General features: G+C 32.0%; 1 protein-coding gene across 1 annotated transcript in view; it reads left to right on the top strand.

The window, feature by feature from the left end:
- Positions 1-5,353: 5,353 nt before the first annotated feature.
- Positions 5,354-17,856, top strand: part of LOC114327793 (beta-mannosidase) — a 138,394-nt gene continuing 125,891 nt past the window's right edge. The window contains exons 1-2 of the mRNA XM_050641647.1: positions 5,354-5,603; positions 14,785-14,934. Coding sequence (XP_050497604.1) covers positions 5,495-5,603; positions 14,785-14,934 — 259 coding nt within the window. The 5' untranslated portion in view covers positions 5,354-5,494. The remainder of the gene's footprint in view (positions 5,604-14,784; positions 14,935-17,856) is intronic.

Below are 17,856 nucleotides of genomic sequence, written 5' to 3'. Positions count from 1 at the left end.
TTAGTCGTCATCAGTATGATATAGCTAAACAGGAGCAATGCAACCAATTTGTGGCTGTAATGTTAGAAGACCCTCAGGATTCGAGAGCAACAACTAACAAATCCACGGAGGAAGCTACAGCTACCTGAGGCAAGGAATGCCAAACGTTTAGAACGTTTTAAACAATCAAACAAGGAGAGGTTAGCGCGAGTTAATAGATATCGGCATGGCTCGCAATAAGTATGAAAAACAAAATATGCACAAGATGGAATGCAACCATAGACACGTGTTTCTGACTTATTAGTCGTCATCAGTATGATATAGCTAAACAGGAGCAATGCAACCAATTTGTGGCTGTAATGTTAGAAGACCCTCAGGATTCGAGAGCAACAACTAACAAATCCACGGAGGAAGCTACAGCTACCTGAGGCAAGGAATGCCAAACGTTTAGAACGTTTTAAACAATCAAACAAGGAGAGGTTAGCGCGAGTTAATAGATATCGGCATGGCTCGCAATAAGTATGAAAAACAAAATATGCACAAGATGGAATGCAACCATAGACACGTGTTTCTGACTTATTAGTCGTCATCAGTATGATATAGCTAAACAGGAGCAATGCAACCAATTTGTGGCTGTAATGTTAGAAGACCCTCAGGATTCGAGAGCAACAACTAACAAATCCACGGAGGAAGCTACAGCTACCTGAGGCAAGGAATGCCAAACGTTTAGAACGTTTTAAACAATCAAACAAGGAGAGGTTAGCGCGAGTTAATAGATATCGGCATGGCTCGCAATAAGTATGAAAAACAAAATATGCACAAGATGGAATGCAACCATAGACACGTGTTTCTGACTTATTAGTCGTCATCAGTATGATATAGCTAAACAGGAGCAATGCAATCAATTTGTGGCTGTAATGTTAGAAGACCCTCAGGATTCGAGAGCAACAACTAACAAATCCACGGAGGAAGCTACAGCTACCTGAGGCAAGGAATGCCAAACGTTTAGAACGTTTTAAACAATCAAACAAGGAGAGGTTAGCCTCTAACTCTCTAACCTCTCCTTGTTTGATTGTTTAAAACGTTCTAAACGTTTGGCATTCCTTGCCTCAGGTAGCTGTAGCTTCCTCCGTGGATTTGTTAGTTGTTGCTCTCGAATCCTGAGGGTCTTCTAACATTACAGCCACAAATTGGTTGCATTGCTCCTGTTTAGCTATATCATACTGATGACGACTAATAAGTCAGAAACACGTGTCTATGGTTGCATTCCATCTTGTGCATATTTTGTTTTTCATACTTATTGCGAGCCATGCCGATATCTATTAACTCGCGCTAACCTCTCCTTGTTTGATTGTTTAAAACGTTCTAAACGTTTGGCATTCCTTGCCTCAGGTAGCTGTAGCTTCCTCCGTGGATTTGTTAGTTGTTGCTCTCGAATCCTGAGGGTCTTCTAACATTACAGCCACAAATTGGTTGCATTGCTCCTGTTTAGCTGTATCATACTGATGACGACTAATAAGTCAGAAACACGTGTCTATGGTTGCATTCCATCTTGTGCATATTTTGTTTTTCATACTTATTGCGAGCCATGCCGATATCTATTAACTCGCGCTAACCTCTCCTTGTTTGATTGTTTAAAACGTTCTAAACGTTTGGCATTCCTTGCCTCAGGTAGCTGTAGCTTCCTCCGTGGATTTGTTAGTTGTTGCTCTCGAATCCTGAGGGTCTTCTAACATTACAGCCACAAATTGGTTGCATTGCTCCTGTTTAGCTGTATCATACTGATGACGACTAATAAGTCAGAAACACGTGTCTATGGTTGCATTCCATCTTGTGCATATTTTGTTTTTCATACTTATTGCGAGCCATGCCGATATCTATTAACTCGCGCTAACCTCTCCTTGTTTGATTGTTTAAAACGTTCTAAACGTTTGGCATTCCTTGCCTCAGGTAGCTGTAGCTTCCTCCGTGGATTTGTTAGTTGTTGCTCTCGAATCCTGAGGGTCTTCTAACATTACAGCCACAAATTGGTTGCATTGCTCCTGTTTAGCTATATCATACTGATGACGACTAATAAGTCAGAAACACGTGTCTATGGTTGCATTCCATCTTGTGCATATTTTGTTTTTCATACTTATTGCGAGCCATGCCGATATCTATTAACTCGCGCTAACCTCTCCTTGTTTGATTGTTTAAAACGTTCTAAACGTTTGGCATTCCTTGCCTCAGGTAGCTGTAGCTTCCTCCGTGGATTTGTTAGTTGTTGCTCTCGAATCCTGAGGGTCTTCTAACATTACAGCCACAAATTGGTTGCATTGCTCCTGTTTAGCTATATCATACTGATGACGACTAATAAGTCAGAAACACGTGTCTATGGTTGCATTCCATCTTGTGCATATTTTGTTTTTCATACTTATTGCGAGCCATGCCGATATCTATTAACTCGCGCTAACCTCTCCTTGTTATATATATATATATATATATATATATATATATATATATATATATATATATATATATATATATATATATATATATATATATATATATATATATATATATATATATATATTACATATTTCACATAATTCAGACTCTATCAGACCAATCTTGAACAAGTGAGACGGGAAACAGGCATGTCCAAATTTTAAACGGCTTATGGTAACTATATCATATCTCGACAAATCTTGATTTTTGTGCCAGTACTGCGTTGGGATCTCCGGATGTAACAGTGTATAACTTGTCGGGTGGTTTACGCAATATTGTTTCCATCTTAATTTCCAGCTATTCTTTAAATTATATTTACTTATCGAAATGCATTCTTGTAGCCCAATATCATTTGAAATTTCCTCGCAGTTTAGACTACCGTCTTTCGCTACCTCATCTACTTTTTCGTTATTTTGGAGACCAATGTGCGCTTTAACCCAAGTAAAAATTATATATTGAATTGTCTGCTCGTTAGGTCAGATATTAGTACTGGCATTCATTAGTATTTTTAAGTCTACTATAAAGGGATTACTGCTTACAGAATTTGCATCTAGTTGGCTAGAGAACTGAAGAGTCAGACAGTATGTTTATTTTTTTGATATCATGGTTGTCAGCGTATTGGCATGCTTTTATAATAGCTATAGTTTCAGCGGAAAATATTGATGTCATGAGATTAAGTTTGATTTTTTTTTCAACATTAAGTGCTGGTATATAAAAAGCACAGCCTACTCCATGTGTTTGTTTTGAAGCATCCGTGTACACTACTCCGTGCTATATGGTTAGGGTATCTAGCAGTATAATTCTTAAGGATGCATTTGCTAAGTAGCATATTTTAAGAGTATATCGGAATTTCGATTTTTAAGATCTCTAAGGACTTAAAAAATTCGGATTTCGGTGGATTTTTAATAATGTTACTAATATTACAAGTATTTCGAAAAGCTGTGCATAAAGTGGGAGACGGCTTTTTTGACCAATACTTTGTTGTTAGATCGAAAGTGTTTTGTGTCGAAACATAGAAATTTTATGGATCAAAATCGGGTCTTTTATTCATATATGATTTTAGAACCAACTTTTCCGCTAACATTTGTCTTCGGAGATCTAAAGGAGGTTCCAAAGCTTCCGTTCGCAAAGGTTCATTAGGGGTAGAGCACATAGCCCCGAAACACAGTCTTATAGCAGCGTTTTGTATCACCTCTAGTCGTTTTAAAATGTACAAACTAGCCGATCCATAGAAAAGACACCCATAGTCCAAAACTGACCTGATGAAGGACTTATAGAACATTAAACATGTTTGTGGGTCTTATCCCCACCATGTTTTTCGAATAAGTTTTAGAAAGTTTATTCCTTTGCTAACTGTTGTTTCTATTTTGTTGATGAATGGTTTCCAGTTCAGTTTCTTGTCTAAAATAATGCCGATATAAGTTACTATATTTGCAATAGAAATGTTCATTTCATTAATGCTGATAGTATCTATTTGTGGTGTATTGTGCCTTGTAAAAAACATAATATTTGATTTTTCCGTTGATAGTGAAAAACCAATTGAATTAAATTTTGCTATGAGTGCACTTATGTTTAACTTCAGATTCTGTGTACATTTTTCGAGATTTTTTTCAGTGTTATATATGACAAAGTCTTCAGCATATTGTATGATGTTATAATTATTAGTTTTTATATACAATTCTCTAGTATATATGTTAAAAAGAAGAGGAGACATGACGGAGCCCTGTGGTAAACCCACCGAAGCTAAACGGGGGCCTATTAATGAGTTGTTAACCGACCTAATATATATCTCTCTATCCGATACCATTTGGCATAACATATTGCAAATTCTAGGAGGAATTTCTACATTTAATAGTTTTTCCCGCAATATTAATGTATCTACAAAATCATAGGCACCTTTAATGTCGAGAAAACCTGCTCTTAAATACTGATTTTTCGAATAACACAACAATATCTAGAACCAAATGGGATACTGCATCTATAGTACCGAAACCTTTTCTGAATCCAAATTGTCGTGCAGGCAAATAAGAGCTGAGTATAAGATAAAATTCAAGTCTTTGTTTAATGATACGCTCAAATGTTTTACAAATACATGATAGTAAGGAAATAGGGCGGTAAGAGTCGGCATGGTTAGGATTTTTTTGATGTTTGAGTATTGGGATTACGATAATTTGTTTCCATTTCTCATGGTTCTTGCCATTCGAAATTGTTACATTTATAAGTAGATATGGGGATTCTTTTAATTTTTTTGGCTTGCTGCCAAAGCTCAGTTGCTAAGGTGTTTTTGTTCAACTTTGTACAATACTGTATCCAGTAATTTTTAGCTTTAGATTTTAGAAACAATTTTGTTGTAGCTATTTCCTTTTTCACAGGTAGAAAATTTTCTACTGTACTATTATTTTTATACATGCGTATCATTTCTTTCCTTCGACCGACTGCAATGTTGCATTCCTCGTCCCACCACGGTGGCGGCAAACGTTTATTTTTAAAAGGTTTATTAAGAGTGATTGATTGATTAGCCACAAATTAGATACCTTTTAATAGAAATTCATATTTTTCATTAGTGTTGAGTAAATTAGGCATATTATTGTAATATATGTCAGAAAAGAAATGATATTGTTGCCAATTGGCCATTTTTGTATTCCATTTAGTTTTGGGATATGTTGTATCATCCTGTGTTACTAATTACAGGACCAAATTACAACTCAATAGGTTCCCATGACGCTTTAGTATCTGCGAATTTAGCATCCAACGCTCCTCTACTATAATAACGACAATAAACACATAAATTACATATAAAAAATAATTACATATATACAATATGACGGTCATAAATATCCACGAACTAATAATGTATACATACTACATATTTCACTATTGTATGCACCAACGTTCCTCGTATATCCACACCATTACAATTAACAATTCGCTGATAAAAAATAATACTCTTAAATATTTTATGTTAATTTTTGAAGTGATCTTTATAAAGGAGAACTCGAGATGATATTTCTCATTTGGTCGTGGAACCATGGCCGCTATTAAGGGATTCCTGCTGTATCTTTTATTTATAGCTAGTTCTTATTCAGCAAAGGTCAATAGTTTGAATGGACTGTGGAAGTTCAGAGATGAAAGTGGTGGTACGTACTTTTATTTTTTTTAATTTCATTGTTTAATAAAGCATGTAGGACGATTATCGTATGCACTGTTTCAATATTTTTATATTGTTCATATGATAAGTAGATAATAAAGTAGATAAAATATGTAAGAAAGTATTGTACATTTTTGGATTTATAAACTATAAAACGTTAAAAAATTTTTTTACATTTCTCTCTCATGTATAATTTAGTTTCTTATTCTAAGAGTATGTCCTTTCATGTTACTGATTTTATTACCTTTAATTTTAATTCTTTACTTCGGCTTCTGGGAATTTCTTTTCGTTACATTTTTCTATTACATACTTTGCCTACATCATTTGTATTTAATTTGTAACTGTGTAACTCTCAGTCTTCTTCCTTCTTCTTCACGTGCCGTATCAGTTTTTTCTTTCATAATAGCAGTTTGAATCTTGGATACATCTGCAAAACACTTTCGAAGTTTTCATAGTTTTCGCAAAACAAAACATTTTTTTGTGTGTTTTGGGTAATTCTAAGCAAAAAATGTTCTTACAAGTTTTTTCGTAGGATGCATAGTTTTAGAGATAAACGCGGTTTAACTTTCAAAAAATCGAAAAATTGTAATATTTGAACCCGAATAACTTTTGATTAAAAAATAAAATAGCAATTCTGCTTACCGCATTTGAAAGTTCAAGTCAAATTATACCGGTTTTGATTATTTGCATTGCTAAAAATTTTCTTATTGTCAGACAAAGCTATAAACAATAGTTATTTTTCTACGGCCGTGCTAAAAGAGCCACTTTCACGCACGCATTTCGTTTCCGAAAGTCGAACTTTCCCGCACGGGCGGCGTGCGTGAAAGTAAATTTTCCCGTACGGCGCGCGGGAAAGTAAAATACCTTGTAATATGGCATTATAATATATTATAATACATGCAATAAATATATTTAGATATTATTTACTAATTTATTTCAAATTTATCTTATGTATTCATGTTTTAACGAATATTATTAATATTATAAATATTATAAATATTAGCGCGATTATTTCATTCATAGGAGATTCTAACCAATAGAAAACTACAGAAATAAAAATTAAACTGATAATTTTTGATAATATCCCGTCGTCAAGTATATTACGTCAGATGTCCTTCGTTGCTACGAAAAAAATACATTCAGTGACATTAATTACAATTATTTAAAAATTATAAAGGTGATGACTTTCAACCGTCAAATATTTATAACAACTGCGTGTTTAATTGTACTAATTTGTACGTACATAAATAAATTACAATAAAATTTTGGTTTTGACCAGTTTTATTCATGAAATAATCGCAACAAATTGCACTCGATCTCTAAAATTATTATCGAGTTTTTGCCCTCGTGACACTTTGACATAATTTCAATCCCCTTCGGGTCGTGAAATTAAAACTGTCAAAGTGTCACTCGGAAAAAATTCGATAATTTTAGAGCTCTTGTGCAATTACTACTGATTATTTTATTCATAGGAGATTCTGACCAATAGAAAGCTACAGAAATCTAAAATTAATTGATAATTTTTGATAATTTTCCGTCGTCAAGTATATTACGTCAGATGCCCTTCGTTGCTATGAAAAAATACATTCAGTGACATTAATGACAAATAATGTTTTAAAAATTATAAAAATAATGACTTTTAACCGTAAAATATTTATAACAACTGTGTGTTTAATTGTACTAATTTGTACTTACGTAAATAAATTACAATAAAATTTTGTTTTTTAACAGTTTTATTCATGAAATAATCGCAACAAATTGCACTTGATCTCTAAAATTAATATAGAATTTTGCTATCGTGATACTTTCGACATAATTTCTGTCAAAGTGTCACTCGGGAAAAATTCAATAATTTTAGAGCTCTTGTGCAATTACTACTGATAATTCAATGAAATAAAAATTATTTTGACATAATATTTAAAATTCAGATCAGTAGACAATTACAATGGTTTTGAATCGTTGTCATGGAAACCAATATCGTCGTCGTGGTAACCCATTATATTGAAAGTTTGGTCACAGGTTTGGTTTTGACAACCTTGTCAAAGAATTAATTTGTGTATTTTCACGTCTAAATAAAAATTGATATAACTCTATTGTTTGTGGCTTTTTCCAAACGTGCGGCCCTTGAAAAAATATTGTTCCTAACTCATGCGGAAAGTGTCTTCCCCGCACTCGACTTCTTGCCCGAACTCAGCTATCGCGTCGTTCGGGTCAACGGCAGTCTCGTGCGTGAAAGTATCACTTTCCGCACTAGTTAGGAAAATAACTATTTCCTAGCGATAGCGGAGTTCGGGCAAGCAGTCGAGTGCGGGGAAGACACTTTCCGCATGAGTTAGGAACAATATTTTTTCTAGGGCCGTACGTTTGGAAAAAAGCCACAAAAAATAGAGTCATCGATTTTTATTTAGGAGTGAAAATAGACAAATTAATTCTTTGACAAGGTTGTCAACACCAAACTTTCAATATAATGGGTTACCACGACGACGATATTGGTTTCCATGACGACGATTTAAAACCATTGTAATTGTCTACTGATTTGACTTTTAAATATTATATCAAAATAATTTTATTTCATCGAATTATTGCGTTAATTTCATTAAAACATGAACATAATAAAATATATTTGAAATAAATTAGTAAATAATATCTAAATATTAGTTTATTGCATGTATTCTAGTATATCATAATGCCATATTAGATGGTATTCTACTTTCCCGCACGCCATGCGGGAATATTTACTTTCACACACGCCGTGCGGAAAAGTGCAACTTTCGGAAACGAAATGCGTGCTAGAAAGTGGCTGTTTAAGCACGGCCGTAGAAAAATAGTGTTTCCCATGCCCAATGCATGCGTTTTAATGCATTCTACATAGAGATAGCCTGTTTACAGGCTCACCTACTCGTTCGATTTTGAATGAGAAATGCATTGAAAACATTATTCAAGCAACATGTGTTTATAGCTTTGTTTAACAATAAAAAAATTTATTTTTAGCCATGCAAATAATCAAAACCGATAGAATTTGACTTGAACTTTCAAATGAGGTAAGCAGAATTGCCATTTTATTTTTTAATCAAAAGTTATTCGGGTTCAAAAATTGCAATTTTTCGATTTTTTGAAAGTTGAACCGCATTTATCTCGAAAACTATGCATCCTACGAAAAAACTTGTAAGAAGAAGATTTTTTGCTTATAATGACCCAAAAAATACAAACAAATGTTTTGTTTTGCGAAAAATCGCTGTTATGTAAGGTAGTGTCGCCAAATAAGGCTAGTGTCTTAATTAGGCCAATTGCAAATATTTTCTTAAATATAGATATTATATATTAGAGGTCACCGTGTCCGTAAATGTCTTTCTCAGTCCAAATCGTCTACGCCATTCAGTCGGTAGTATCACATAGCAGCGCCAAGTAGACTATTAGACACGTGTTTGTTACGGTGCGGAAGTTCGTTTATAAATTTTAGGTAAGTTATAAAATTACTAAAGTGGTACTTAATGAATATAAGCCAATTATTTTTTCTTTGTAAAGCGATAGTAAATTAATACTTTTTAAGGAACTGGTACTGTTTTTTCTCTATATTGCTTTTTATTTTTTTTTATGTTAAATATTAAAAAAGTAGACAGTGTCCTAATAAAGCCAATTGTCCTAGATGTGTGTAAATGTGCGATATGTGTGCTTAATGTATTGACAAATTTTTGTTTTTAATATGAATAAAAGTTTCTTTCACTAAATTTTGTACTTGTTCTTTAATTCTTAGGTTTAAAATTTATTATCCACCTCAATTTGCGTAAAAAATGAAACTGACCTTATTAAGCTACCAGTTCCTAATAAGGCCAAATATTCCAGATTTATTCAATGTTAAAATTTTATATTTCATTATTTATTTAGTAAGTATTTTATCCTGAAATTCGATAGCTAAAATGTTAGGCAATACGTATACAAGAGTTTTCCCTCATATTGTTCCTGAATAAAATATTACAGATATTTAAACCTTAAGGTGGCCTTAATTGGCGACCTTACCTTAATTCCTCAAGTTTTTTGTTTATAACAATCTTATCGACATTCGGATCAACCATTACCCAAAAAATTCGTGTTCTACGGGTCAAAATAAATAAAAAAAAAAACTTGGGTAAGTCCATCGGAATAAAAGAGGCCGTTGTCCCCCCCTGGCGACAGGACTATATGTTTAATAACGTATGTCCTAAAACTTCTGGCACAAAATATTTATCGAATTTTTTTGATAATGAAGAAATTTATTTAAATACTAACTATAGTTTAATTTTTAACCAGGAGGATTAAACTAAAAAGACAGATTCACACCCAAGAAAGTCACTAGAATAATAACCAAATACATCTTCTTTTTTGGTTGATCTAGTTGGCCCTCAACGGTAATCCATAAATAAGTATTATATTAAATTAATACGTCGCTAAAGAATTCCAAAAACAACTGCTTTTTATATAAAAGCAGACTAACAATCTAAAAATTAAAGGAATAACACAGAAAACACAAAAATCGCCGATATAACTTAGTTAACCTATATGAAATGTCACTAGTGTCAAAATTTGATAAATGTCATTAGTGTCAAAATTTTATAACAGTGGAGTAAATTTGCCTGCGGTTGGACCAATTACAAGCAAGCATTACGGCGCGGTAAATTTAAATCACTCCTCTTGGTTAAAAAACAAACCATAGTTATCATAAATTACAACTCAATGCTTAGGATTAAACAGTAGCGATCAACAGGTAGCAAAAACGCGTTCCAAGATTGCGGCTGTAATTTTGAATAATTTTTCGAGATATTTGGCACAAGTATTCGTAATATAATAAAGAATGGCGGTACAGAGCCCAATTTGAAAAATATATTAATATGTGGAAATTACTCTGTAATTAAATACAATATTAAAAAAACGAGCCTGTACCGCCATTAAGAAGAACAAAAAAATACACTTTCTTCAAATAAACTTTTTTATCCGATGCCTAGATTTTGTGTCATTTTGGAACTACAGTAGAACCCCGTAAATCCGAACCCCGCGAATCCGAACTTTCGGCAAATCTGAACCAACGGAAAGTAAAAAAAATTTTAAAATTCAAGACAAAAACTTAAAAATATGTTTATTATACAGAGTAAAGCCAGAAAATTGGACAATGTAGGATTACTAGGACTTTGACTAAAATGATTAAAATTTCTTAAAAATAAATATTATACTTTAATATATAGGTTTATAAAGTGTTTATAAAGGTTAAACACAAACTTACTTTGATTCTCTCGTAGTCAACATGAGTCCAAAAATATTGTCCACACTCTTGCGAGAACGTTTGGCTACTCAAAATCACAATGAAAGCTTTGAACTACTAGTTAAGGCTAACTTTCGGATAATCTGAACTTTTCGGAATTCGAACAGGCTGTCCCCCCAATTAGTTCGGATTTGCGGGGTTCTACTGTACTAAAATTTTTTATTTCATTAGTAGTTCCAAAATGACACAAAATCTAGGCAAAGGATAAAAAAGTTTATTTGAAGAAAGTGTATTTTTTGTTCTTCTTAATGGCGGTACAGGCTCGTTTTTTAATATTGTATTTAATTACAGAGTAATTTCCACATATTAATATATTTTGCAAATTGGGCTCTGTACCGCCATTCTTTATTATATTACGAATACGTGTGCCAAATATCTCGAAAAAATATTCAAAATTACAGCCGCACTCTTGGAACGCGTTTTCGCTACCTGTTGATCGCTACTGTTTCCTCTTAACTAGACTATACTATCAAATTATGTGCAGTGGCCCATTCTTCTCTACTAGAAGCAAATTTCTACGAATTTCTTTCATGAGGTCCTTGGAGGATTTCAGATCAATTTCTCTTAGTTGTTGTAAATTCGCCGTTTTAATTGTTCTTCACCTTGAACTTCCCATCCTCCATGATAAACTTTTCTAGACAATACAGCCCAAAAATCCTCTATTCGGCGAGCCAACAGCAACTTTGGAGGATTATCGTTTTTGGGAATAAAGGGTATTTGGTGTTGTAGAAGCCAGTGTCGAGCATCTCTTGAGTAAGAGTATGATGCTAGGAAGGCTCTGAAGGAGTTGCGTTTGATAGTATTTGGGGCATTTACGTCTCTGTCGATATTTAAGACCATTCCTCCTCAATTCCAACGATCTCTTACTCTTAGAAGATCTGTATTGATGAGCCCATCTTTCTAGTTTATATTTCAAGCTAGTTTTTTGCTTTTCTCACCAATCTCTATGACTTCTGTGGAGTAAATCCACGTGATCTTTCACGTTTTGGTAGATTCAGCCATGATATTCCCTGTTTGCACCCCGTGATTATTCTATAAATGGTTCTGCGAGAATTGAAAACTCTTAATTCGACTACGTTTATCCAAATGCTACGTCTGGTCGACTCTTCTTCATGCAGTTGAGACATGGACCCTTAAAACATCAACTGTAAATAAGTTGCGGCGTTTGAAATGTGGATCTACCGGAGAATCCTCAAAATTGCATGGACATCGCATACCACAAACGAAGAAGTGCTGCATAGAATAGGCAAGACAAGAGAAGTTTTCAACACAGGACGCACTAATTTAATCGGTGCGTCGAGATGCAAGATAAATCATGTCGTCGACGCACCGATTAAATCACAGCAATCTGTTCATTCCTTTAATAGTGCAAAGTAGTGATGTCCGTTACGGCGACAACTACAACTGACGCCTGCAGTTGCCGTCTGCCGTCTGCAGTCATTGTCGGAATCGTACCTTAAATGGGATATCTGGTATAAAATTCGTATGACCCTTTGTCTTAAAGCGGTCCTTTTAAAAGTTCAAAGTTTCTTAAACCCCATGTTTATTGCTTGGTTTACCGCTTACCACAATTATGCATAAGTCTAGGCACTATAATTGTGAACCTGGTATCCAAAGTAATAGGTACCTAAACCTAAAGACAAAAGAAAATAATTAAGTCACACAACTAACGCGAGTTAGGTATATTCATTATGATGTCGTCATCCTGCACTTGATTGCCTCTTATCTTGATTTGAATAATTTATGGATTTTCACTTTAGTGTGTTTTGTAGTGTAGGTGTTTGTATATTATACATACATACTAAGCAATATTAATAAAAATTTTTGCGAAATTTATTATTTTAAACAATGTCAATAAAAATTCTTATTAAAGACTATTCTAAATTCACCTGACAATGCATTTAACAACAAATACACCCATAAAACGAACCAAAACAGTATTAGATGGGTACAATTTTAAAAGGGTTAAATGGATGGGTTAAAGAGAAAAATAGTCACAAGTAAATTATTGAATTATCTCGTTTATTATTAACTTTAGGTACGACATAAATGTACATAAACATAAAATTGAGAGAATTATTTTTTATACAATTTTTGGGGGCGAACTGGCAGAAGAACATTTAGAGGAAGAGGAAGTAGTAGAATGCTTACCGAAGATAACAAGAGAGGAAATGGACGAAGCCATAAATACAATAAAAACAGGAAAAGCAGGTGGGGAGGACGAAATTGCGCAAGAAATAATAATGTATCTAGGAGGAAAGGAAAAAGTACGGCTGTGGATAATTTACAAAGAAGCTTGGAAGAATCGAAAGATGCTTGAGAATGGATCTTTTTAAATAAAATCGACGAGGCTGCGATCCATTATCCATACCAGTCAAAAATAAATCCACAAGGAAATTTGTGTTTCATCGAGTCTGGTGTCTAGTAGAACTACCCGTCATATCAGTTAAGATTGGGATAAGAGGCACATGTACCTATAAACAAGTTTTAGTACCTTAGCTGCATAATAACAACCGATCTTGACCATCAGGTTGAAATACGAGCGCGAATAGAAAATGTTAGACCTTTTATGCATATGAACGAAACCAAATTATGTAGCTCTTATTTGATTTCTTCGACAAAGCTATAAAAGCATTTGATATACATCCAGATATAAATTCCATTTTTAACTAATTTTAGTATTTCCGTCTTTTATAATATCTGAACCATAACTATGATTCATGTTATGTTCTGTTAGAGTTTCTTTTGTAATTCCTTGTTTTTTGTGTTGTATTTCTTTTGATGATTAAGTACAAAAATACTATTTTTTACTTGTGTTTTCGAGCCGTGAAAATCCTCAGGTTTCGTTCTTTTTTTAGTTTTATATATTGTTTATAATGCGAAAACGATCAACTTAAGAGAACAATTACAAAATACCTTTTTTTAATTCATAAAAAATCATTTTTGAATTATTAATTAATTATAGTCAGGGCAAAATTATATCGGGCACCCCTTTATAATTATTAAAATACTAAATTACTAGACTTAGGTAAATATGTAAATAAAAAAGTATGAAATATGCGCATAAATATGCAATATTTTACCCAAAAATATGCATGTTTATCTAGAAAATATGCATATAATAAAAACAATATTTACAATATTTTTTTAATTACAAAAATATTTACAATATCTTCACATGTTGTATTAATTAACATGTACCTGTATTTTAAATTCTAAACCCAAGTAATTAAATATTAAAATATTTTAACAAATAAATTATATTATTTCGAATTGTGGTAACAATAAATTACCAAATGCTGTTCACAATTTTCAATCTTTTTTTTTCAAATTTACGATAGTAGTTGGTTCTAAATTAAGTAGTTCGAAAATGTCCCAGCTAGTACTTGAAATGGACCGTCAAAATAAAAATTTTTATCTAGAGATATAAACTGGCAGATTTTGGAATCCTTATATCAAGGACAAAACGTGACAAAATGTATAAATCGGTATCTTTTATTAGTTAGTATATTCCGATGCCAAAAATTTGAATACCTACGAAGAGATTATAAAACATAAACAAATATTGAGATTTCCAAGCTATTTGTTACCTGAATATAAAAAGATATGTACCTATTAAAATTTTAAATTATATGCACTTTATGCACACTTATATAAAAATATGCAAAATTTGAAAGTTTTGCATTTTTTATGCATAATATGCAAATTATGCAATTTGCATATTTGCCTAAGTCTATAAATTACATATCAAAAAATGTTTATCCAGGTTGGCGCAGGTCGACCTTATATTGGATCCTATGCTTAACTCTACTGCATTATGCTGTTTATTTTATTACCAAAGCTTGTATAACTAATTTAAAAGCATTTTGTTTTTCAGAATATGCCGGTCTTACTGGTACTATTCCTGGTGGTATTTATAGTGATTTGATGAGCAACAAAATTATTGATGATATATTTTACGGAGATAATGATGTCAAGACTAAATGGGTTCCTAGACGTAACTGGACCTACTACAGAAACTTTGATGGTATGTCCAAATTTTTATATTACAAAATTGATTACAAAATTGTATTTTTTTATTATATTAATTATTTTAAATACTTTATTTTATACAGGGTGTTTCATTGGGAAAGTAACATACGTTAAGTGTAGAAAGAGTACACTTAGGCAATCTCAAAAATACCATACTTAATGGGTCTCACTCCATTAATAACAAAGATACTGGGTGTTTTATCTATTTTGCCATTATCTTATTTGGTTCATAACTTTTTAACCACGCTATATATGTATTTTATATTTGGCAGCCAAATATCCTTTAAGGCAGCGGTTCTCAATCTGTGGTACATGTACCACTGGTGGTACATTTCATTTTTTGAGGTGGTACACAAAACGCAAAAACAGCCAAAATCAGCACCACTATCATAGTTCATTAGATCACCTAGTTAGATATGTATTTCAGTTAGGTGGTACCAAAAATAATAAAAAGTATTTGGTGGTACATGACACAAAAAGATTGAGAACCGCTGCTTTAAGGTGTACAATAAATGAATTTATTTACAATTGTAAAAAATCCAGGTCCGGATTAAAAAATATAGGAAAAATGTTCCGACCCAAAAACAACACCCTGTACATTAAATTTTTTTAAAATGGATTTTTCAGTTGAAAAGAGAATGAAAAACTAAATTTAGTGGTATACTTTAAATTTTCGGCAAAATGATTTTTCTGGTAACTAATTTTAATTTTAATTTTTGAATTCCAATTCTAAAATTATGTGAATTGCGAGAGCCCTAAGTAGAAAAAAATTTAAATACAACTTACAACTTGTTAACCGCGCTGTATATTTATTTTATATTTAACAAACGAATATTCTTTTAGGTCTCCAATCAATTAATTTATTTACAATTATAAAACATCCAGGTCCAGATTAAAAAATATTGTAAAAAACTATTATATTAATTTTTTTAAAATGGATTTTGCATTTGAAAAGATGATTAAAAACTAAATTTAGTGGTATACTTTGAATTTTCGGCAAAATGATATTTTTGGTAAAATTTTGAATTTGAATCCTGAAATCATGTCAATTGCGAGAGCTCTAAGTAGAAACAAATTAACATGCGACTTAATTTTAATTAATACCATTATTTAATCTAAATTGGTAAAATGTTAACATTTCAGTGTTTTTTTTATGTGTGACAAATAGTTTATGGCGAATATTCATCTTTAAATAATGAATAAATTATAAAGGGTCAATAAAGAATACATCACTTTAATCAACAAAGTATCTAAAAATTATAACAAATCAGCGAAAATTTGCAGCATAATAACTATTCAAAACTAAAGTATTTATTCAAAATTACCACCATCAAAAATTATTGTTATGTGTGCAAATGTTAATATTTTACCAATTTAGATTAAATAATGGTACATATTAATTAAAATTAGGTCATATTTTAATTTATTTTACTTTGAGCTTCGCAATGCACATAATTTCAGAATTCAAATTCAAAATTTTACCAGAAAAATCATTTTGCCGAAAATTCAAAGTATACCACTAAATTTAGTTTTTCACCCTCTTTTCAAATGCAAAATCCGTTTTAAAAAAATTTAGTATACAGGGTGTATTTTTGGGTCGGAACATCTATACAATATTTTTTATTCCGGACCTGGATTTTTTATAATTGTAAATAAATTAATTGATTGGACACCTAAAAGAATATTCGCGTGTTTAATATAAAATCAATATACAGTGCGGTTAACAAGTTGTAAGCTGTATTTCAATTTTTTTCTACTTAGAGCTCTCGCAATTCACATAATTTCAGAATTCAAATTCAAAATTTTGCCGAAAATTCAAAGTATACCACTAAATTTAGTTTTTCATCCTCTTTTCAACTGAAAAATCCATTTTAAAAAAAGTTAATGTACAGGTTGTTGTTTTTGGATCGGAACATTTTTCCAATATTTTTTAATCCGGACCTAGATCTTTTACAATTGTAAATAAACTAATTTATGGTATACCTTAAATGATATTTGCGTGCCAAATATAAAATAAATATACAGTGTGGTTAAAAAGTTATGAACCAATTAAGAAAATGGCAAAATAGATAAAACACCCAGTATCTTTGTTATTAATAGAGTAAGACCTTTAAGTATGGTATATTTGAGACCGCCTAAGTGTTCTCTTTCTACAATTAACGTATGTTACTTTCCCAATGAAACACCCTATATTATCTATATTTAAATAATTAATGTCATGTGTTGACATACGCTCACCGGCACAATTATCCGCTCACCTAGTATTTCTGTCAATTTACAGAATTGTCAATCTTGGATAACATTTTATGAAATATTCGGTGAAAACTACCTTTAAGGAAAAGAAAACAATAAAATTATTTAAAAAAGCAGTATATCAAGGGATGCTTAGCAATAACCTCTAATGTTTAAGAATCTTCGAAGCAAATTCAAACAAACCTAATTTTTGAAAATCATTGTCTAATTTAAAAAGAAATATGAGTATACGTTCTGAGCTTCGCTGGTGTCGCCCCTAGCGGATTAGTAATGCAACTTTCACCGGTAATTTTTTTTATTATTTAATTGTTATCGCTTAATATTTACAACGCAAAAAAGAAATTAAATTGTAATCCATTTTTTTAAGGTTTTGCTAATCATTTTGACGTTCTATTGATGAAATATTAATTTCTTGCTTCGGATACTTTCACAATTATCGTGTAGATGGCGCTAAGATTAATAGATTAATTTATAATTACATATTACGGAACATTAAAAAAACTTAAATTCAGTAGATATTTAAAACGTAAGTATATTTAAGGTAAAAATATATACCACAGCTTTGACCAACTAATATTTTTTATAATTAATGTTTTTATTTTTAATTTTAAATTAATCACTTTGACATTTATGTCAAATTCCCAGTAAACGTTTACAGACTTGT

This window comes from Diabrotica virgifera, chromosome 1 (genome assembly GCF_917563875.1).
Source record: "Diabrotica virgifera virgifera chromosome 1, PGI_DIABVI_V3a".
NCBI classification, from domain to species: domain Eukaryota; kingdom Metazoa; phylum Arthropoda; class Insecta; order Coleoptera; family Chrysomelidae; genus Diabrotica; species Diabrotica virgifera.
This window is presented reverse-complemented; position numbering and strand designations above follow the sequence as displayed.